Here is a 22,471-nt window from a genome sequence, read left to right on the forward strand (position 1 = left end):
TTTAAGGAAAAGAGTCCAAGTAACTAAAATTTTCCATAGCAGCTGTTTTGCCTTTTACAATCTAGGGCTGATCTTGCAGCAGAAAAGAAAGTTCAAGGACTAAGACACTTGGCTAAATTATCATCAGTTCTTTTTCACAGTCTTTCTGTGTGACATTTGGAATATCACTTACACGCTTGCTGTATCCATTCCCAATGTATGAAATGGGGATAGCAGCACTTCTTTACCTCCACTGTGGATCAAAAGGATAAGCATATGAATCATTTCATTAAACAATATGGTTCATGAAGAAATACCCTGCACAGACTGACCCTGGCAAATACAGCCAAACAGAACCAAATGGAGAAAGTGAAAATGGAAAAGGCTCACAGCTCTTCTGTGAAGCACAGGTTCCTCATTGCCGCCTCTTCTAGCACGTTTATCCAGCATGATCTTGAGAATCTTGTCTTCTTTGAGGAGCCAGAGACTAACAATTGCAGCTGACTTCCTCTCCCTGAGCTTCCCACCGCACCAACTAGAGAGGAAGCTTCAAGAAGAGAAAGCCCTGTGTGCTCTGGGAAGCCCTAGCCTGGACTGCCACTCTTGTGTCTGGTACGAACTGTAACCACCTCTTTTTCTCCTGCACCTAACCTGGAGATGATCAGGAGTTCAACACTGTGACATGCAATTTGCTTCTGCTACCTGACAGCAGTCCCATGACCCTTGAGGTTATCCCAAGTCTCCTGTAGTAAACTGGAGAACTACAGGAATACTTTCCCTTGTGGCACAGTAACTAAATATTACTCTGCCTGTTAGCAGCAACACTGTGCCAAGGATTTGTTTCACTCTGCTGTCACTTGCACTTGGAGAGAGGTTTGCAGAAGGATCACATCTGTGTGTCTGATGAGCTCCTGCACATCAGATACAGGAATAGGCTGTGTGCTTATGGTCTGCCAAGTTTGTGAGGTGAAGTGGCAACTTGCAAACAAAAGGAAAAAGTAAAAAATCCAGCACTGTCCTGCTTAACAGTACAAATCACAAATTTGAAGAAGCATTTGATTTTGAAGCATGGTATCAAGTTTTCTAGATAAGACAAAGCCACAGAGTGAGCAGCTTGTGTGCCACTGCTGCTGGTTGCTCTACACCATCCTTGTGTTTAGACCAATAATCTTATGAACAGCATCCCCTCCATGTATTCCTGCTAATCTCTACTTGTCACAGCACCAATTGCCCTGCAGTATAGCTGAATTCTTTCACCTTTGGTTTTTTGCCCACTGCATTGAAAGAAAACAGAGAGATGACAAAAGTGTGCATAAAGCACACTCTAATGTGTCTGCCTGACAGCAGTTTTAACTTACCCTTCTAGCCACAATCAGTTAAATACAAAACCAACTCACATTCCTCCTTGACACACTCAGAAAAGGAAATCCACGTGTTTATATTCAAAATCTGCATTTAAATAATGGTCAAATCTTGCCATCTTATGGTGCCTACAAGACCAAATTTGTATCTGCAGAAAAGTTTCCCCTTCTCCCATCCCACTGCCCCCACAACAAGCTTACTGCAGGCTCTTCCAAGATGACAGGGTCAGCCATGGGTTCTGAGGCATAGCCATCACAGTGTGCTGGTGCTCTCCTTACACACACACTGATCTTCTGAAGCTTGCAGCTGAGATCCGACGTTCACTGCACGCTGCAGCTTGGCATGCAACGCCACTTCCAGACAAACCAAAGAAAACTTACCACTGTTTCTCAGCTGTGAGACATCAGGAGTTGATTTATGCTGGTTGCAATTTAACTTCCAACCTTCAAACTAAGATCCCTTCCCATCCACTTTAAATATTCTGCAGTGAAGTTGTTTTACCCTCCAGTGACCATTTGTCACGGAGTTGCCTTCCGGCACCTTGCTGCCATGTGGGTACTTAAGCAGAGCCTAACTTTGCAAACCCTCCCTTGGGACAGATCCTGCAAAAGTTGTTCCAGTGATTCCATTGCCAGGAGACAGGCACTTCCAAGGCTCGGTAACACCCTTGTTCTTCCCATGGAATCTGTGTGTGGAGGTCTATATGTAGCAACACTCAGCTCTTTACTCTGGTCTTGGCTCGTGCAAGCAGACTGATCACCAGTGCTTTAAGTGTCAGCTGAACTCCTTGCAAAAAAGGCCGAGTCCTTAAAAATAAAACAGAAGGAATGCTGTGGTACTGTATTACAGTATTTTTGCTCTCAAAAATGTTGCTGTGTTGTTTTAGGCTAATGTTCTAACATCACAGATGTTCCCTTTCTTAAAATGGAGGGAATGATCAGAGCACCATTACTCTTAGCTGGGAATTTATTATCAGGTCTTTATTTTTTAAAAGAATGTAGAATTTTATTCTTTGGCAGACAATGTTTTTTAATTTGATAAGAGGATAAAAGTTGGCATGCAGTGTGGTTTCCTTTGCTAGTCAAAAAACATACCTGTACGCTCAATTTAATTGTATCACATACTGAAAGGAGGAAAAATTCCATGGCTTGAATTCACAGATGTATTCTCCAACTTTTAAAATTCGTGGCTTTGCTTGTGTGTTTATGCTACAGTGTACCATTTTACATCCTAACACTCAAATGATTCATCAAAGAGCCACGATGAAAGAACTGCAATGAAACTGGAATGCTTTAAATACACCATCAGGTTAATGGTCTTTCAGTTCTGCCAAGCTGCTTCTCTACAGACAAGTAGAGAACATTTGAGACACTTGGACTTAGCCCTGCATCACCAACAAAATTCACGTGGAAGAGAAGTAAATTGAACAGAAACAAAAAATGGCACAATTTGTCATTGTCACTTGAAACTTAGGACTAAAATTTATTTTTTTTCCAGAATGCTGCATTTTAACAACAGTTGATTCTCTCTTTAGTGTGAAAGCACTGATACTTCACCTACATTGTAACATCACTCTGACTACTGAAGCTTTTATGCCTGGCCATCAAACACCATATCTAGTAAAAATGCAGTGTATGGAGACGAAGTTGTTTCTCTCCTGGATAAAACTACTTAGCAGCCATGGAACACTGGACAATGTACTGCACTGTACTGACCACACATCTCAGGAGAGTAACACAATTCAGACCTCAGCTCACACCTCCGGACAGCCTGGGAGATGGAATAACCCAGGAACAACCTGCTCCAGTCTTACTGCTCGAGTATGACCTTCGAAGGATGCCCTAGGCCATATCCAGCCCTGCTCTGCTGGGTGCAACTCCAACGTCCTACCCACAGCCACTGCATCCAGGCAGGAAAACTAGTGTAAGCAAGAGGACTATGGCACCAGGAAGAAATGTGCAAGTTTTATTTTTAAACATCATTGGATTGAAAAATAAAGAATCATATGGCTTATTGGTATTTCAGGAGATAGTAGTGAATAAGTTAAAGAAGATTTCATTCCAAAACATATGTTGCTTCATTTATAGCTAAGCTAATGTAGACATATATTTTCTTATTTTTGTAAGTGTTGAACAGCCACCTTTTCCCCCCAAAAAAAGATCTCCAAGTTGGCACTTTCTACAAAGCTGTTGTTGACTAAAGGCTTACATATAGTGATTTTTTTTGAATAAGAAATATTCATCAGACCCAAATATAATTATTTAAATCAACTTCTTCCTGAGCAACTTAGAATTTGGAATGTGCTGAAAAGTTTCAATAAATAAGTCAAAGATTTACCGGCTTATAACGTACCTTTTAAAAGTTAAGCAAAATATATTTAATTACAGAGAAATAGGCCATAGGACCAGGAATATTAGATGCTATGTGCCAGATAAATTTAAGAACTACCATTTGAGGAGGAGAGGCCAGGTTGATTGTTACGAAAATACAACAATATTAAAACCTAGCGAGTAAATCACAAAGCAGCTTCTGTATTTAGATTATAAGTAGTGATGGCTGAAGATACCATTAAATAAACAAACAGATAGAAACAGACTTTACTGTAAGCGGCAGTGAACTCTCAGGAAGGGTGAATGTGTTAAGTGACTATATTCTGTTAAAACGTTGGCAGAGAAAGGATTCAAACAGAATTTCAGAAACATGAGAATACTAGTTCTTTCCAAAATATAACAACTCCACAGTGTGTAAACTAATCATTACTCTTTCAATGTAATTTCATAGAAACCACTTAAAATATACAATGCAGCAGATTCATATTTTAGCTAATATGTTAGTTACTATCTGTGTCATTTTCAGCTTTCTTTAATGTGCTCCCCCACAGTAGTGCATTGCTACCACCAACCTGGGATGTTAATAGTGAGAACAGAGTCTTCTTCCTAGTATTTTCTGTAAGTTAGCATCTTGTCTTAACTCTCCTTTATTTTCATTCTCTGTGTATAGGTAAAGACTGAGGGGTGAAGAAGATAGATCATAATTTCTATTGGCTCTCAGCAGGCTCATGGAAGAGGAAACCCTTGAAAAGCCCATTTGAGCTGATCCCGAGTTTATGTGCTTCATCCATCACAAAATAACTTTTGCTTGATGTAGCAACCTGAAGTATGACCTTGCAGATGGCAGCCGTGGAACAGGAACCAAAAATTTTCTGGTAGATGTTTGAGAAAGGATGTGAGAAAAACAGAGGTGGATTGTTCTCATCCTGGCAAGCAGCTGCAACATCTTGTACCTGCTTCTTTCCCATGCTCTGGGGACAGGAATTTATTGCTCTTATTCTCTATGAGTCCAGCTATCTCTGGCAACAATGGTGCATTAGAGACAAAGGCTTCATCAAGACCCCAAATTCCCCCCTATTCTGCAGTGTAGCAGAAGGCCAAGGAGCTCTGCCCAGGGCTGCCTGTGGGTCTGTCACTTCTGCACCTCCAAGCCTTGTAGGCTGGCCAACAGCCAGCACACCCACACATCCCAGGGAATCCCACTCCAGGGACACCCAAACAGCTGAATAACAACAGCACCTCACATAGCAGTGCTACTCCGCTTCCACCAATCCCTTTTCTAGTGTTGGCAGATAATATTTGTAGTTATTAACAATTTTCACAGTGACTCTCTTTCAAACCTATCACTGAATCGGCTTTGGTTTCAGAGAGTGCATCTTCTTGTGTTTGTTTGATGATTCTGAACTATTTCAACTAGGGAAGCTGTGTATCTCATATTGTTAATTTTCCTTCTAGCCACACTAAAAGCAGGAGTTTGGTGTTTGTGCTGGTGGGGAAGCTGCGTTCAGATTCAGATGTGAACAATTAAACTCTGCAGTTGCAGAAATACAGGTCATGCTCAATAGGACCTCCAGATCACCTGAGCTTTTTAATGAGTAGCTTTTTCTGCATCTCTTTGGATTTGTGACCCAAAAGAATAATAAAAATCTAAAAATGCCATTCTTGAACATAAACCCCATATATTGCACCTTTTCCTTTAGAGTCTGATAGAAACATACTCAACTGCTGACATAAGTGCCTGGCACTTTAAATTTGTTGTTGCCATTCACTGACCTGGTAATGTTTCCCACTCTATGAACTAGAAGGTTTTACCAAAAATATCTGGTTCCTGTAGCTTGCCTTACACTCACTGGTACTGATTTGGCAGAACATCAGCCCTGCTCCTCTGGCACAGGTAATTCAAGGAGCTGTTACCTTGCCTCTTTCTGAGCCTGGTCTCCTTGGATTTGAAGAGACAAAGCAATGGCTCTGACCATACCACTGGGATATCAGTGTGCTTTGGACAGAAAGAGGCACTCTTCCCAAATGGCTCACTGCCTGTAGTTCATGCCACAGTGTTATGCCATGAAGAATTTTTTTCTGGTCAAAGAGAGAGATGAGAATCTGTAAGATTTGCTTTTCAAGAATGCCTAACCTATTCTTTTGCATTTTGCAGTTCACAAAGGACTACTGTGTATTCCAAAAGTTATTTTGTGACAGATAGTAGGTACTTCTCTCTTGAACTATGCTGTAGCAAGGATGCTATAGAGCCAACACTGTATTATGAATCAAACCTGCAAAATCAGGTATCTCCCAATGGCTCCAGCAGGTGGGAAATCTCTTCTGCTCCATTTCAAATCCGCTGCGCATTAAATCAGTTCCTTAAGGAATTACTTTTAATAATAATTAAAAAAAAATCTTAAGAAAGCTGGAGGGGTCACCAGAAGAGAAAGGATAGCTCTTCCATCCATCACCTTTTATAGATATCCTCTAGCCACTTTTCATCATCTTCTTCCTCATCATTTATTGGTTCTTCTGTTTCCAGGGGAGAAGGAATGAAGAACTCAGGTCTGGGACTTGGTTTCCTGATATGAGACTTCAGTCCAAACTTGCGCTTTAGCAGGTGGAATTGTTCTTTGACATAGTAATAGAACTCATATTCATATCTCATGCGTTGGTAGAGGATCTGTATTGCTTCTGGAGAGGGGACGGTCTTTTTCACTGTCACAGTCAGATTGCCAAGTTTCCTATGTTCTGTAAAGAAAGAACAACAAGCAACATGGTGGGTGCTGATTAGTGAGGCCAGATGTAAACTTTGTAATTTAAACATTAAGACAAGGCCCTGCTACATTACTGATACAAATGAATTGAAGTTGTCTCTAACAGAAGATTTACTTTTAACAAGATATGAAAAAATACAGATGTTTGAAGTTGGACTTGCATGTTTAAATATGGCTAGTTCACACAGGTCTTGTCTGCAGTCAGCAAAGAGCCTAATTGTCCATGGTTACCTGAAAATGCAAACCAAGTCATATGAACTATGAGCATGAGCTACACGTAGAGAAACCCACAATCTTGCCTAGCTTTGGAAATATGACATCAGGTATGCCACCAAGCTGCTTAACTAAGCAATTATTTCCTGAGTGGCATATGGTGACCTGTCTCTGTTGTGCTTTATTATAGGTCAATATAAACAGATACTTGTCAACCTGAATCCATCTCAGGGTAGCACCGAAGGATTGTTGGCATCACCACATGACACCTTAGGATGAACTGTGCCTATTAACTTTCTCATCCTGTTATACCTTTTAATGGAACTAGATTCATCTTCCTGTCATGCCCTGGAAGATTTCACTACTTTTTTGTTCACCCTGACACTTTTGCTTTCGCAAACTGAAATACAAACCTTTTATTGCTGATAAGGAGTAAGACTTACTAACAAAAATACTGAATTGTCTCTTTGCCTTCTCTCTCAATAAATGAGTATCACTGGAGATGAATGCATTTATAAAGGTATAAAGCAAAATCTGAAGGCAATAAATTTGCTCTTTTCTAGATGGCAATTGGCTGCCAAAGCATCCCAAGAATTTTCATCCTAAGTATATAACATGGGAACCTAATTCTTATTGTAGCACCAGTTCTTCAAGTCAGAAGTATTCAAAAGGGTCAGGCCACGAAGGACAGCAAAGAAAAAGCTTACATGGAGGAAGCTTTTTGTTTTACTTACAACAAAGAACATTAAATGTTTCCAGCTGGGTTCCAGTGGTAGCAACCACCCTCACTTCCAGAGGGAGTCCCTGAATCAAAATGTGACTTTACCATGGGCAGAGTTTTCCTCATGTGAGCAGAACAAATGGAGGGCTTCTGAAGCACCTGCCAGCAAAGCTTAACAAATGCTTAACATCTCTACAGAGAAACAGATTTTCACAATTGCTTACACATAAAGCTAAGGGATGCAGCGCTGGTTCCTAGCAGAAAAAGAAAGTTGTTCTTGGGATCCCACAAGCGATGTGTTTCTCCATAGGAAATAATCTAGAATAGCTTTTTAGGGAAGACAGGAACTTTAAACAAAGGCAAACCCTTCTATCCCAAGAGGTAATAAAATACTAGTAAGTCCATCTAGCAAGCACAACAGCAATGATCTTTAGACAAAAAGTTGGTACAAGATTTTAAATCTTGAAAAATACAACAGATGAGCAGAGCACAGCACTGAACATGAACTGTTTTCTTTAAATTTTAAAAGATTAATATTCATATAGCTTAAGGTATATGAATATATACCACACTTGTAAAAAAGTTCAATTTTCAGTCCGTGAACACACATTTTTCTCCTTCAGAGTAAAAGAATCAGAGAAAAACAACTCAGAACATTTTAATAATACTACATGAGACAAGTGCTGCTGGGGTGGACATCCTTCTAATCACTGGACTTCATTGTGTCACACCCACCGGGCGCAGAAGAAAAAAGTTATATCTAAAATATGTGTATCTGAAATAGTTTTGCTTATCAACTGCAACACAGTAATTTGAAATGCAGGAAGAATGATACAAAGAGAAGACATGTTGACTAGCTTACCCAATTCAACACTGTTCTAAATCACAAAAAAATTATTTAAAGCATTAATTCTATTTTGCATCTATACTTTTAATTCCTTCTCTAAAGGAAGAATGGTTTTTATTATTTGGTAACTGTTAAAACATACTACTTTGTAATTAAATGGAATTTTTTACACCAAAGTTAGTAGTTCTTTACACTGAAATCTGTCTCTACTCATATATGAAAGTAATTAAACAACTGAGTACACAGAGTCCCCTGTTCTTTAATACAGTGATGTGAGGTGAAATATGCTCTATATTTACTGACTGTTTATCAATTTTCTTAGTTTTATTTAGATAGTTGTGAAATTATTAAAATATACAAGAAAACCAGGAAGAGAGATGCAATTTTTAACATGCTATTTAGCTAAGAAAAAGTGTAGAGGAAGGATCAGGAAATGCTTGCATTTCAAACAGACAATGGCACAGAAAGCAGGACCTGTGGTTAGTGAATAATGTGAAGTATTTTTGGTGAAAATATCTGAGTTCCCCAAGAGCTTATTCTCTTCTGCACCATCTTCGCCCACAGGCCAGAACAGTCTAGCAAATATTTCATCTTGTTAAATTTTTAGTCAAGTTGTTCAAGTTACCTTCAAATTGCCATTGATGGGTATGAGATGACTACATTCCAGAAAGGCCAATGTACTCAGTCTGTCCTCGGGTGAGAAAACTTTCTTAAGATTACTGAGCACTTCAAGACTCTCCTCTTTATTGTGCTTAACTGATAGCTCCTGCCAGCTTTGCAGTCTGGTTTTCTTTACAAATTCAGCTGCAAATATACACTACTAAATATTGCATTTATTAGCTTAAGCCTTTATACCGCCCGCCAACTTTGTTTTTATTTTATGTAAGTTATTTCTGCTACAGAAAACTCCATTTAGCTTGCTGGAAAAAGCTCTTTACTTATATGGTCCCTCCAGGACTGTAAGTGGGGAAAGCCACTTTCACAGCTCCAGCTCCCTTCGGTGGCTGCTCTCCCAGCAGAGAGAGGCACTTGTGCTTAGCCCAGGAGCGCTGCCAACAAGGGGAAAAGCACGAGACTGCTTTCTTTGGGGGGCAGTCTGTGGGGGCAGGAGCAGCCAAAGGCAAGGTCCTACTGGCGTGCCGGGCAGGGAGCAGCTCGGTGCCACCCTGGCAGCACAATACACTCCTCTGAATTTGCTGCTGCAGTGGCACAGGGGTTTCTGGATGTGTGCAATTCTCTTGTGTGTGTGTTCTGTTCACACACCTATGACTCCAGAAATACCCATCCGAACAGACAGGAACAGCCACACTCTGGAAGGCTGCAGGGGCTGTGTAAATTTTCTGGCTCCTGTTTGTTTGCCTTGCAGAACAATCACAAGAACAGCAGAGCATAAAGAGCTGTGAGGTGTGGGCTGTTGGATGGTGTGAGTTGGGCCTGTGCCCGGCTGCAAGCTCAGCCTTTTGATAAAACAAGTGAACTCTGCTATTTTTTGTACTTGAACTTTATTTAGGCTATGTTTTAATCTTAAATACTCTTAAAAGGCTCTTTAATACGAATATGGATGAAATCACAAAACTGCCCCTTGAAGTCACCTCAAGTACCTCTTCTCATCATAGAAGCAAAATGGAAAATTAGGTAGATCTGGCTTAAAGCCAAAATACCAATCTGCATATGCTACATAAACCACGCTGCCCCACCAAAGGACCCCCATTTTATGACCCTTGAGACAGCTAACCAGATGGAGGGCAACAAACTATACCATTTACTTCTTAGGGTTATTTTTTTAAAAATTTGTTTGCTTTGGCATTATTTTAAATTACTAGAAGAATGTACTATACAGTAATGCACCTCCCAGGGCAGCCTGCTCATACCTTAAATTAAGACTAAACTGGTATGCAGATAGGAATGAAGAAAATTAAATTCTTTTGGGTTACCACTTGATGAGTGTTTACTGTTACTTTCCACACTCACTTTTTTTTTTTTTTAAACTAAGAAATGGACATTACTCACTGCAGCAATCCAAACCATAGAGAAAAGTGAGTTTTATAACTTGTGGCTCCAAAAACCCAGAATTGCCATATTTAGACAAAATGATCCTAAAGGCATTCTCCACCTCAGAAGAAACTTTCAGAACGATGTGCTCTCCAGTGTCCTGCTGTTTCGGGGGGGGGGGGGTGCCACGCAGAGGCTGCTCCCCAGTGCTCTCCTGGATGAAGCCACAGGGAGCCAGTGTCCCTGGGGGGCCCTTGAGGAGAGGTGAGGCAGGCTGGAGGCAGCGCAGGGTGGCTGCAGGCCAGCAGAGCCGCGGGCGCACAGCCGCAGGGGAAGAACGCCACGCCGAGCTGCGCTGCTCCCACGGCTGTGAGCACACCATGGCTGCCACAGACACAGCAAACTCATTCCCTGCCATGGGCAGGGAGCTCCACCTCTCAACTGTACGCAGCTGAGTTACAGCACATGCCTACTTCTCTGGAGTTTTAAAGGGAAAGAAATGTGTGTCACTGTGGTTAGATGTGACATTGGAAGGGGTGAGGGTCTCTGCTTGGTCTGCCTCTTGTTACTCTGGTGCCAACCAGGGCTCTGATGGATACGCTAGAAATGATCTCCCCCGGAATGTTCAACTGCAGCTTAGCAAAAAATCTTCTGGCACAACTGATTTGCTTTACAAACTTGAAATTTTTAGCCTGGCTCTTGAAGGATATCTGGAAAGGGACAGTTTGGGGAGAATGGATGAGACCCCGATGTACTGGGCTTGCGTGTCTTTCCAATGGCCACTGGGCTACTGCTGCTCAGGAGTCTCAGCCCAGGGCAGGTCCCTGGATCCGAGCCAGAGGAGGGACGGTGTGCTGCAGCCACACCCTGCGATGGAGCACCTTGCTTTGGCTCTCGTTTGTTAATGGAAAGCAGGGATGGTGGAGAAAATCTAACAGAGGCACCAACCAGGCAGAAATATATTAAAAATCAAAACTGATGTTTTGAAGCAGCAATTTGACCCACAGTATCTACCAACTTCATCTGAAATACCATGAATCCTAGTTATTAACCTCTTTATCACTAGTTTTACTCTCAGTTATTCACACCAACAAAATATGGTGTAAGTTTTAACACACAAAGATAAAGATTGGACCCTCATGGGCATACTGGGGACAGTTATGCCAGGCTCACAACAATGCTTGCTTGGTTTTAGCACTTCTGTCCTGAATTTTGGTGGTGCTTTGCTGACACAGAGCAACTCCTAACTCCAGGGGATTAGGAGAACTCTCACACACTGGCACACTGCCGTTTCCTATCTCCTAAAGGTCAGGTACGGATCTCTCTGAAAGAGCTGCTTTCCAGAAGTCACAGTAACTCCCAGAACTTCAGGGATCTGCAATCCCAGGCAATGGAACATCCTATTATTTATCAAACAGGGATCTTGGGAGCAAATACACCAGGCTGTAATTGGCCCAGACACTGTAAAATGATGGAACTAGGCGAGACAGCAATGTTCTTTCTCCTTCCTTACCACTACACTGAATAAAGAAACTGGAGGAAAGAATAGTCTCCCTGTTAACCTTATATAATTTCATTGTTTATATTATCATAGATAAAAATGCAGGAAGCTCTGATAATCACAAGGTGGCACAGAAAAATGGAGGGATGACAAAACAGAGATTAGCCAGGAAGAGTTCAAAGAGAAAATCTAAAAGACACGTAATCAAACAACTACTGATGTTCAAGGATGTAAACACCAAGGAGGCATGATATAAAATCACAGCAAGGAAGAAAGATGAAGAAAAAAGGAAATAAAAGGTAGTGATAAGTGATAAATATAAGGAGTACCCTGGGCTGATAAGGCCATAAATCACAAACATCTTGTTACACTGTACAAATAACATATATTCAGAAAATATTGCAGTGGTCAGTACTGCACTGGTCTGGCTGTCCAGTGGACAGTGCAACAGCGATATGAATTCAACAGTGCTCTTACATAACTTGAGCTGTTAAAGGCATTATATATCACTATTATGAAACACTTGCCATACAACACACTCAGCAATGCTAATATATAACTTTCTCCAGCTACTACTCACTGAAGTCTCTTCTCCAATCAGTAAGTATGATAAAGAAATCTCTAAACTCTCCTCCTGGAAATGTCACAGTGCTATGCCTTTGCCCCTACCAGTTCAGAGCTCTGGATCCAACAACATGAATTTCCAGCTGCACAGGACACTTCAGCCAACCCTGCTGTACCACACACTGCCTCTGATGCTGTCCTCAGCCTGGAAATGTGCTGTATCTCACACAAGATCAGATAACAAATCTCAGGAGGATCTTCTGAGAGACTCCTTTATTTGGTGCATTTTAATGTTGCATTCCCAGTTCAGGTAGGATAACACAGAAGAGACAGAAATGTTGAAAAATAACCCACACTGGTAGAATGAACAAGCAGATTCTTATGAGAATGTGGTCAGGTACTTTTATAGCCATTAAGCAACTTTTAAGTTGAACTAGACAGAGCTGGAGGTGCCAAAACCAAAGTCATCTGCAGAGGAAATGCCAGGATTGTCTAGTTTGAGTTGCCGAAAGAACTGCTATGGTTGCAGCTCATACCCTGCAATTTCTAATGTATCTTTTACAGCTGTTTAAGAGTTACTGAATGAATCCAGTCAAATCTGGATCTGACAAAACCACAAGTTAAAAATAGGTTCTTACAGATGGCTTGTGAACAGTGCTGCATAGTAGGTTAATCAGATACTAACATTATCACTTTTTTGCAGACAGAGGAGAGAGTTGCAATGACCGAGACAAATTTCAGCAGTGCTTATGAGCAGGAAAAGCTTCACCACAGCTATGTAATGCAGAAAGCCTGCAGAAATACAGCCCAGGACTTGAGACTCTAGAGCAGGCATCTTGCCTTTGTGCTTCAAGTCATGGTAGGCTGCTATCTGTGATTTTTGTTCACAAAAAGGAAATGATGAAGAGGTGTGCTGTGCAAGCTAAGATGTCCAGAGGGATGGAGAGAGGTGGAGGTATCTTTATTTCCATATATAGTATTGTAAGTGAAACACTGGCATATAGCATCCAGTTTTGTAACCACATCCTAAATCAGGAAAAGTATGAAAACAGCCTCAGAATGAACACTGGGGTTGAAAGGGACGCTTTGGAGAATGATGATAAATTTGCTCTGGTCAGCTTACCAAAAAAAGACGATTGAGAGGTGACTTGTTTACAGCATCTGCAAATTTTCATGGTGAGAAAACTATGGGTACTGAAGGGTTGGAAGCAGGAACCAGACAAATTGGGACTGGAAGTATGGCACTGCTTTCTTGAAGTGGTGAAGGTGATTAATTGTTAGTACAAAACGAACACACTTGATTGGCTATCACTTGATAATTCTGCATCAATGATGGATAACCTAATGAACTCCAGATTCTGTCTCTATGCAGAAGAGAGACTGTGTGACCTGCAGCACACAGGAAGCTAAGCTCAATGACCCAATGATCCATTTAAATCTTTTACAGATTCAAGTTTTGAACATCTTGCTTGTGTCAGCTTCCAAGTCAGAAGAACTACATGCAAAAACCTTTTTGTCACTGCATTTCAGATACCTCAGTATGAATGTCTTTTTTTGGAAGATGTCTGAACCCTCAGTTTGCTACGTTTTCTACTTCTTGACTGTTCAAACCTAGTGGTCAGCACTTTGCAGTATCAGGCCTTGCAGGAATGTGAAATAATCCTATATTTTTTCAAAAAAATGTTGAGACTGTAGCCTTAAAAATTGTTAATTCTTAATGCAGCCTCTTATACTCTTACCCTCTTAGACTTAAGCCTAAGTCTTCCAAGAGCATACATGTGACTCCTTATTTCTTTACATAACTACTGAAATGAAAAATGAATGCAAAAATACTAACTAGGATACAAGTAACATCCAGTAATAAAACTTATGCACTGCCAAGGCAAAATCACAACTGATAGGAGATACAAAACCGGGAAGATGGATATTACAGTATGAAGGCCGCTATTAAAATGGGGGGAAAAAGGTGCTATTGGTTCTTTTCTCTCTTGTGAGAAAGTTGCCAGTTCCAAGAAATTTTCTCCCAACCATGTCTGCACACACACAACTGAAAGCCCCAAAATGGTTTTGTTTCTTATTATTTCAAGTTACAGGCGGTCAAGAGAAAATTGTCTCTTTTGCCCTTAGGTTCTTTTGTGTATAATGAGTGACTGAAGGCAGCCAGGGGCCGAGGCACTGCTGAAGAAGGAAGAATGCTACCAGTGCAGAAACAACACACTGTTCCTTTCAAGTTCACCCCCTCCTGGCCCACATCCCGACTGCCTTGGCCAGCTGCCAGGATATCGGGACAAAGCCTTCCTCCTCTGGCCAAAACCGAGGAAAAGGGTCTGTTGTTTAACACAGGCAGACTTGTTTCAGCAAGAGAAAAAATAAAAAGAAGGGGAATTATATTAACTAGAAGCCCTGGGAGAGGAGAGTAATCTCACAGTGTGGTTAATGCAATTCTCACCCTGTGCTTTTCCTGGAGAGGGAACATCTTGATTTTCTACTGTTCAGGCTTGGAGGCAAAGTATAATGTCCCAACAGGGCTAAGCCCTAAGGCTGCCTGGGTCTTCATGTCCCCTGAGGTCACTAGGAACCAGAAACAAGAATCCATCTTTCCTCCTTCCAGGAAGCTCCAGGCAACCCATTCTGCCCTCCATGCCTGCACTAATAGGCTCACATGAATGGCAAGTGTCCTCACTCACAAAAAGACAGTAATTCCTATGCACCTAGGAGACCTCAAGACCTCAAGAGTCTGACAGATAGATAGAAAGATAGAAAGATAGACAGACAGATAGATAAGCCAAACATTTAGTTATCTCAGGACTTCACAGCGACCAAAACTCCTGCTGGATTTCCACAAATGCAACCCAAGTCAAGGTGAATTCATGCCTGGGTTTTTCACTGCCTTTGTTACAGAGCCCACAGCCATGTCTGCAGTGAGGAACCTGGGACACTTGGGATTTGCTGCGATTTGAGAGTTTGTGTCTCTCCTGGAAATCTCAGAGGCAGATGCTGTTGCAGCATCTGTTACTGAGATACACTGGCTCCTCGTGCCAACCTCAGCACTTCTTTAGCAGCTCAGCCAGAGGTGAGGGGTGGGGGCTTGAGAAAGGCAGAAGAAATTCCCTAGGTCTGGTGTGACCTGCTTGGTCCCAAGCACCAAAGCACTCCCTCAGAGGCTGTATCACAGGATGTAGTGTCTCAGGGACCTGTGACAGGAGACTTCCCCTGGCAATTCCTTATATGCATGAGAGCTTTTGGAAGCAGGCCCCAGTTCCAGGATATGTATAATTTTAATCTGTTTTGGTTAATATAAATTACTACAAAACATTTTTAGGTGCTTAGAAGCTGTTCAAACACCATCAAGATTTACACATGCACGTACTTGCTCTATATTCCAAGCTCTATATTTTCTTCCAGAAGGAGTGTGAAAACAGCATTTCTGACATACTTACAAGACTAAGATCTTGGAAGATAGAAGCACTCCATGCATCTGTACGAGCCAGTAGCAAAGACAGCTGCCTCTGTAGTAACTCTCACCTCTCTTCTGGGACTGACACAATCAGCTCCAGCACACCTTTACCATTCTTTCTTGTGGATCAGCACCAAGAACAATCCATTGAGGGAACAGAGCTTGCTTAATGATCTTTTTAAATTCAGCTCCTATTGAACATTAATGTACAGACAAGGAAGAGATACATGGGTGCATCATTTTGCCATCTATCACCTTGTTTACAGGAAGTATATTCTCAGCAGCCTTAACTCCATTGCTTGTTAAAGGACTTAGCTGAACACTGAAAGCACACATGGATGGGAATGAGAGACTTATGGGGTATGAAAAGCCATTGCTCCTGCACTTAATCCTGTAAATTGTCTTATGTCTGCAGTATTTCAACCAGCAGTTTCATGCCAGTGTTAGAGACTGGCTAGCATCAAAGTTTCCAGGATAGTCTGCACATTAGTTTAATGACAATACTAGACCTGACATAATGACTGCTGTGCTTCAAAGTTATACTGCACAAAACTTTCCCTTGTGATTAACAAAGCAGGAGATAAAATGATCTGCTGTCTTGTTCCATTTCAGTATTTACAGGAACTCGTAAATGTTAACACCTCTGAATAAGAATAAAATGAGACAGAAACCAGGCACTATGACAGCAATTAGGAAAAGCTCTACAAGATAAATCAATTTTGGGAGAGAATGAGGTTACTAAAAGGAACACTATGAGTACAACAACCTAGGCTTTTGTTGAAGAACATTGCAATTTTCTACAATGCAATCTTCAGGAGTGGTGGAATAAAGACACTTAACGTTACTCACAAGACGTGCAATATTTGCACGTTGCAAGTTTTATCAAGATAAAGAGAGAAACCTGTTGAGGCAGGCTGGGCATAGTCAGCACCCAGGTGGCCAGTTGCTCTCTCCTGCTGCTCCCACAGAGGGAGGATGGAAAGAACAGGAAGTACAAAAGCAAGAAAACTCATGGGTAGAGATAAGAACAGTTTAGTCTGGAGGAGGTGGGGAGGGAGGGAGTGATGCAAATGACATCCCTTCCCCATTCCCCAGTCAGTGCCTAAGCAATGGCCATCCTAGAAGCCAAAGATCTCACTCCTTCCTCCACCTCTACTTTTATTGATTACTGAACATGTTATATGGTATGAACTATCTCTTTGATCAGTCTGGGTCAGTTGTCCTGGCTGTATCCTCTCCCAACCTCTTGCTCATCCCTAGCCTACTCACCAATCTCCTTCCAGGTAGCTGTAGAGAGTGGCAAGGTCTCCCCTGAGCCGCCTTCTCTCCAGCTTGAACAAGCCCAGCTCCCTCAGCTGCTCCTCATATGACTTCCCCTCTAAACCTTTCACCAGCTCTGTTGCTCTCCTCTGGACACCCTCCAGCCCCTCAGTGTCTTTTTTGCAGTGAGGGGCCAAGAACTGGACACAGCACTTGAGGTGTGCCCTCACCAGCTCCAAGTACAGGGGGACAGTCCCTGCCCTGGTCCTGCTGGCCACGCTGTGTCTGATACAGGCTAGGATGTCTTTGGCCTTCCTGCCCACCTGGGCACACCCTGGCTCATGTTAAGCCAGCTGTCAACAGCACTCTCAGGTCCTTCTACGCTGGGCCACTTTCCAGACAACAAAAATCTTTTGGGGAGGTTGTCCTCTGCAACTGGGTGTGCAGCTTTGGGAGGGACACACATGGAGCTATTGAAGGAGGAAGGGAACACGCAGCCTAACCAGTCAAAGCAGCAGAATCAACCCTGGCAGTCAATGTGGGGACAGATGCTGCAGCTAGATTGCCTTCACATCCAGTCTTAGTGCTGAGTATGCAGGTCCTGGAACCCAATTCAAGGCCTGGATGGGGCCAAGTTCATCAGTAAACCCATAGGTGCTGGGAGTATGAAATTGTGACTCTGAGCTCCTTAAAAACACATTCCTCACAGGCTGCTCTAGTGTGTCCAGTGACTGTGGTCATCAGCTTCTAAATAAACAAAGTAACCTGGGCACATCACGTTCAGCTGAAACTTCATCCATCTGCTTGCCATAGTGGCTGACAGCATTTCTGGCACATTCCCAGAACATTTAATTTTATTAAGTACATTTACCAAAGAAATGAAAACCCTTAAACTGAGTAAATACAGAGTCCTCATAAATATAACCAGTTTTTTTTCATTTTGTTTGAGCAACAGTGGGAAATGAAAAACTGCAAGGCTAAAGGAAGTGAAGGGGCTATTTATGTAGCATGGGAAAAATTAAACTGAGATTCAACACTTTAAAGTGGGTGACATCTGTTTATCAAAATACTTTTGTTGTATCTTTTGCTTTTTGTCTCTTCCTGCTAAGACTCAGAAATGGGGATGTAGTGCTGGATTCAGCCTTTGATTTTAGTAGCAATGTGGGTAAGTTCTGCCATTATTTCAAAAGCAAAATATTGGTCTGCCAATTGCTAATAAAATACACTAATGTGTCATGTGCCATTTCTTCACTAAATTACTCACACATGTGTATGCAGTATGAAAAGATGTGTGAGACTAGGAGTTTTTCCCTTTTTGCACATGAGATACAAAGTGGCTATGTGCTTAACTTTTTATTACTTTTGAAGGAGCGGGATGCACACCAAGATGTGGTCTGAAAGGGTAACTGAAGCAGCCTGTGAACTGAGCAGATGAATTAAGCAGGAACTCAAACCATTGATTCCTACAAGTAGTTTGCAAAAACATGCACACCAAGGAAAATAATTTTCAATGATTCAATGCAGAACCTTTGGCTAAGTGGCATATCTGCCCTTAAACTAGGCTAAATAAGGTGTTCTGCAAATGCACAAAGTACTGGGGCCTGCCAGGGACCCAGTACCATATTCCACCAGCAGCAGAAGACAGTGCCAAGTAAATTCTGAAATTTAATATACAGACAGATATGCTTTGCAGTTTCACTGATCTTCTGTTAGTAAAAGCCCAAGATGAACTGGGCTGACATCTTTGGTAAACTGTTTGCTAAAGTGTAAGACAACAGACTGAGTTTTCTTGCTATCAACCACTTGCACTGGCATGTCTGCACCAAAAGGCAAAGTTGTATAATATACAATTTGTTCTTGTTATTTTCCACTAATAAGAGCTAAAAACTGCTGACTATAAAAAGGCTTTACTGTTCTCCAGGAGCTGTTCTTGGTATATCTGGATAAATATATTTGCATATCAGGATGTGTGTATGTGTATGCCCGTGAAAATAATGTGCTTCTTTCAAGGGCTTGGAGCACTCATCCCACCCTTTTTACTATGCTGACTGGAAAGAACAATTTGCAAACAAAACAAAACAATCTTAACACAATAGATTGTTTCATCACGCGTAAAAAGAATACACGCCCTCCATGCTTAGCATCTCACCTGGTCATTACAGAAAATCAATGAACTGGCTTTGCACACACAGTCATGAGCTAGACTAAGTACTGAAATTCCAGAAAGAATATGAACTCTTCAAAACCCTGCTTGGTCTGCAGGATTCCCAGTGATGTCCTGACTCTAACAGCTTTTAATTGCCATCACAGACACTCAAAATTTACCACTGAGTTTACCACATACTGAATTAAATAAGAATGGAAATAGATAGGATCAGAGTCTAGAGTGGAAAAAACCCCACACCAGAAATATCCACAAATCCTGACATAGTAACTCTAACGAAAACATGGGAAACATGTGATACTTCTGTGGTGCAACCGGACAAACACTGGTCTCTATGAACCAGGATTCAGTGCAGAAAAACAGACTGAGGACTTCTCTAACACCCAAATATTAGCTGTGGGCAGTGAGTGGCCAGAGATGGAGCTAATCCAAAAATGTGCTGATCCAAAAATCTTGGAGAGAATATGGAGGAAGCAGCTGGTGAAATTACCTCACTGCCAAATACCTGAGCAGGTTGGTTCAACCATCACCCCTCATCCCAGCTGGTCCTGCCATGCTTCACTCTCTTCAAGACCCCTTCATAGTTTTTTTGTCCAAAATCCTTCCCCAGGTTCCCATCTTCTGCAGTTCATTCACTCTCTAGCAGTTGCTTTGATCACCATGCAGGGGTTTCTGGAGACTTTACTGGAACACATCATCTTCTTTATTCACCTCCTTTGCTCTTGGTAAGGGAGTCCTGGGCTTCTGCTGTGTTTCCTTGCCCCACAGGGGAACTAAGGTTATAGACTTTGTTCCTGGAATCACTGCAGAAAAATATAGAGGGGTGCCAAAAAAGCCCCAAGTGAAGCCTACAAATAAACCCCAAACAATTCCACCAAAACTTAAATCAAATAGCACTCAATGATGCACACATCTGTCTATTGGATAGGCAAGAAAAGCACTAAGAAGGATGACATAAACTTTGGTTTAGTATGCATACTTCATCCTTGCTCCTACAAACCCTACTGCATGTCAACTCCAAGCCAGCATCCCTGTCTACTGGACTGTGCACCAGTATGGAGCGTGAGTCAGGAGTACTCCTGCTGATAAACTCCAGACAGCCACTCAGGGCACCAAACAGCCATTTACCTCTCTTCACTGGTCATACAGAGAGTTCAGTCTCCCCAATACATAATTTAAGTACTGACATTAAATAATATCAATACCCAGTGAAGTAAGGTAGGTTTGTCAGCTGTCTGAAGACCCTTCAAGGGTGAGTCATGGCTACTATGAAATTGGCAGAGCACTCATGGAACAGTACAGAGTGGAAGAAAACTTAAAAGATAAAAATAAGACTTCAATGCCCAGAAAATATTTAGTGGTATTTAGGATAAAAGAGAGTTCTCGGTGAATATTTTTATTCAATGTTTTAAATAAATTTGCTTTGGCTATGCTGTCACTTCTGTCATGTCCAATTTCCACTAGCTTTTGGAAGATGTATATTATATATCAGTCACCCATTAATTCCACACTCTCATTTTATGTAACAGAAAAAGCATGTGTTCATGCCCAAGCAGAAAACCTCCAAACTTGGTAACATCCTAAAAACCACAGGAGCACAGCTCTGCAAAGCACTGCAGGCTCTGGTTGCGCACGCCCATGGCTCCCTGCATGCACCAAATTTTGCTGCAGCAACATCCATGTGTTCCCTGTCCCTGTCTTCCCTCCACACAACCACTGGGCTCTCCCAGTAACTTGTGCTGCACTTCCTTCTGGTGAGAAAGAAGCAAAACCTGAAAGAGCCCACCCCTTCTTTTCCTTTTTATTTGCTAGATCCAACAGTACTCTTTAGCAGCCTCTTTTTCCCCCCTTTCACTCCACAAATACCAAGAAATAAAATAATGTAGGTGATGGCTTGGAAATGAATCAAAGCAGTCAAGGAGCAGGAGAAGCAGAGACAAGTCAAGCACACAGTTTTTGTTCTAAGCCCCACCTTTGCATGCTCTGCTACACCGAAGATGTGATATCCATGACTTATACCTACATGTGTACCCCAAGAACAGCAATGCACCACAGACAAACACAACTTCACAGGCCCTTCAAAATTCAGTTGAAAGGAACAAAATGGAAGAAGACAAACCTCATTCAAAACTTGCATTACACAAAAGGTATTAAATAGAACCATATAGAAAAAGGCACAACAATAAGCTATATTATCATTCATCTGTCAGAACACAAGAAATTAGGTTTTTTCCTATGCTGGATGCATAGAGCTGAATAATTCCACAATTACAGGGAAACCAGCCCAGAAAAAACAACCACGAGGAAAGCAAACTGTGAGGAGAATATTTCAGGGCCTGAGAACAGAGCAGGAGTGCTTGCGTGGGCAGACAACATGCTGCTCCAGCAAACAGCAGAGCAGGGAGGATGGGTAAATGCTGGCATTTACTCGCTGTTTTAACTTAAGCAATTGGAGGAAGATAACAATTTAAGACACTGCCTCCCGGATAGCTTTTGTATTTCTCCTGAGTCTCCAATTATTATAGTTTTCTCTCTCTTTAATATCCTCATTTCCCCTGGGTATGCACTGACCAACAACTTGCATTCTCTAGAAATCCTCCCACTAGCTATCTGGAAAGAAATTTATGCTAGAGGGCATAACTCTCTTCTAACATGTAGATGCCTTTAAAACCACAAGTCATCTTCAAAAAGCAAATTGCACAGAGATGCATAAAGAATTCCTCCAAGACCTATTTTGGAGGCAAGTGAATTCAGCCAACTCACAAACATCAGCAGTAATTTCAATTCAGCAAGCATGACTGGCATTCTCAAAACCTTCGCCCAAACCACACAACCTCCTTGCACGTGCACTTCTTCTAAAAATATTTCTTCTTGCTCTGTTTTTGTGCTCACTTTTTGCCCTCGGCCTTTATGATAAAAATTTTCTGGGTGAGCCCTGGAGAACTGAGCAGACCAAACACTAATTCTCATATGGAATTTATTTAGAGGGGAAGAAAAAACCCCTTAAGTTGAGTAGTTACATTATTTTGAACTGGTTTTATATTTTATGCGTACATAGTGGAGCTGGAATTTCAGGGCTGGCTTTTGTTTGCATTCATCATGAAACATTTGTTATATGAGCTGCTGCTACTGCTACCAAAACAGCTGCTGCTCACTGCTAGAAAACCAGAGGCCAACTCAACAGTTTCTTTCTTCTCTGGTGAGTCTAGCTGGAAAATGAGGCCTGGTATATCTGCAGAAAATTACCTTTCTTTGGCTTCACTGTCATCCTCACCCCTTTTGCCTACCCAGCATGCAAACTTGAAAGAGAACGGATAAATCA

General features: G+C 41.7%; 1 protein-coding gene across 2 annotated transcripts in view; it reads right to left on the reverse strand.

Annotated features, from left to right (window-relative positions):
- Window positions 1-2,789: 2,789 nt before the first annotated feature.
- The window catches only part of UST (uronyl 2-sulfotransferase), a 152,295-nt gene continuing 132,613 nt past the window's right edge, over window positions 2,790-22,471 (reverse strand). Inside the window, exon 8 of one of the 2 annotated variants that reach the window (XM_059841713.1) lies at window positions 2,790-6,404. In XM_059841713.1, the coding sequence (XP_059697696.1) occupies window positions 6,121-6,404 (284 nt within the window). In that variant the 3' untranslated portion in view covers window positions 2,790-6,120. The remainder of the gene's footprint in view (window positions 6,405-22,471) is intronic. The other variant, XR_009485810.1, reaches the window with a different exon arrangement.

Source organism: Haemorhous mexicanus, chromosome 3 (genome assembly GCF_027477595.1).
Source record: "Haemorhous mexicanus isolate bHaeMex1 chromosome 3, bHaeMex1.pri, whole genome shotgun sequence".
Lineage (NCBI taxonomy): Eukaryota > Metazoa > Chordata > Aves > Passeriformes > Fringillidae > Haemorhous > Haemorhous mexicanus.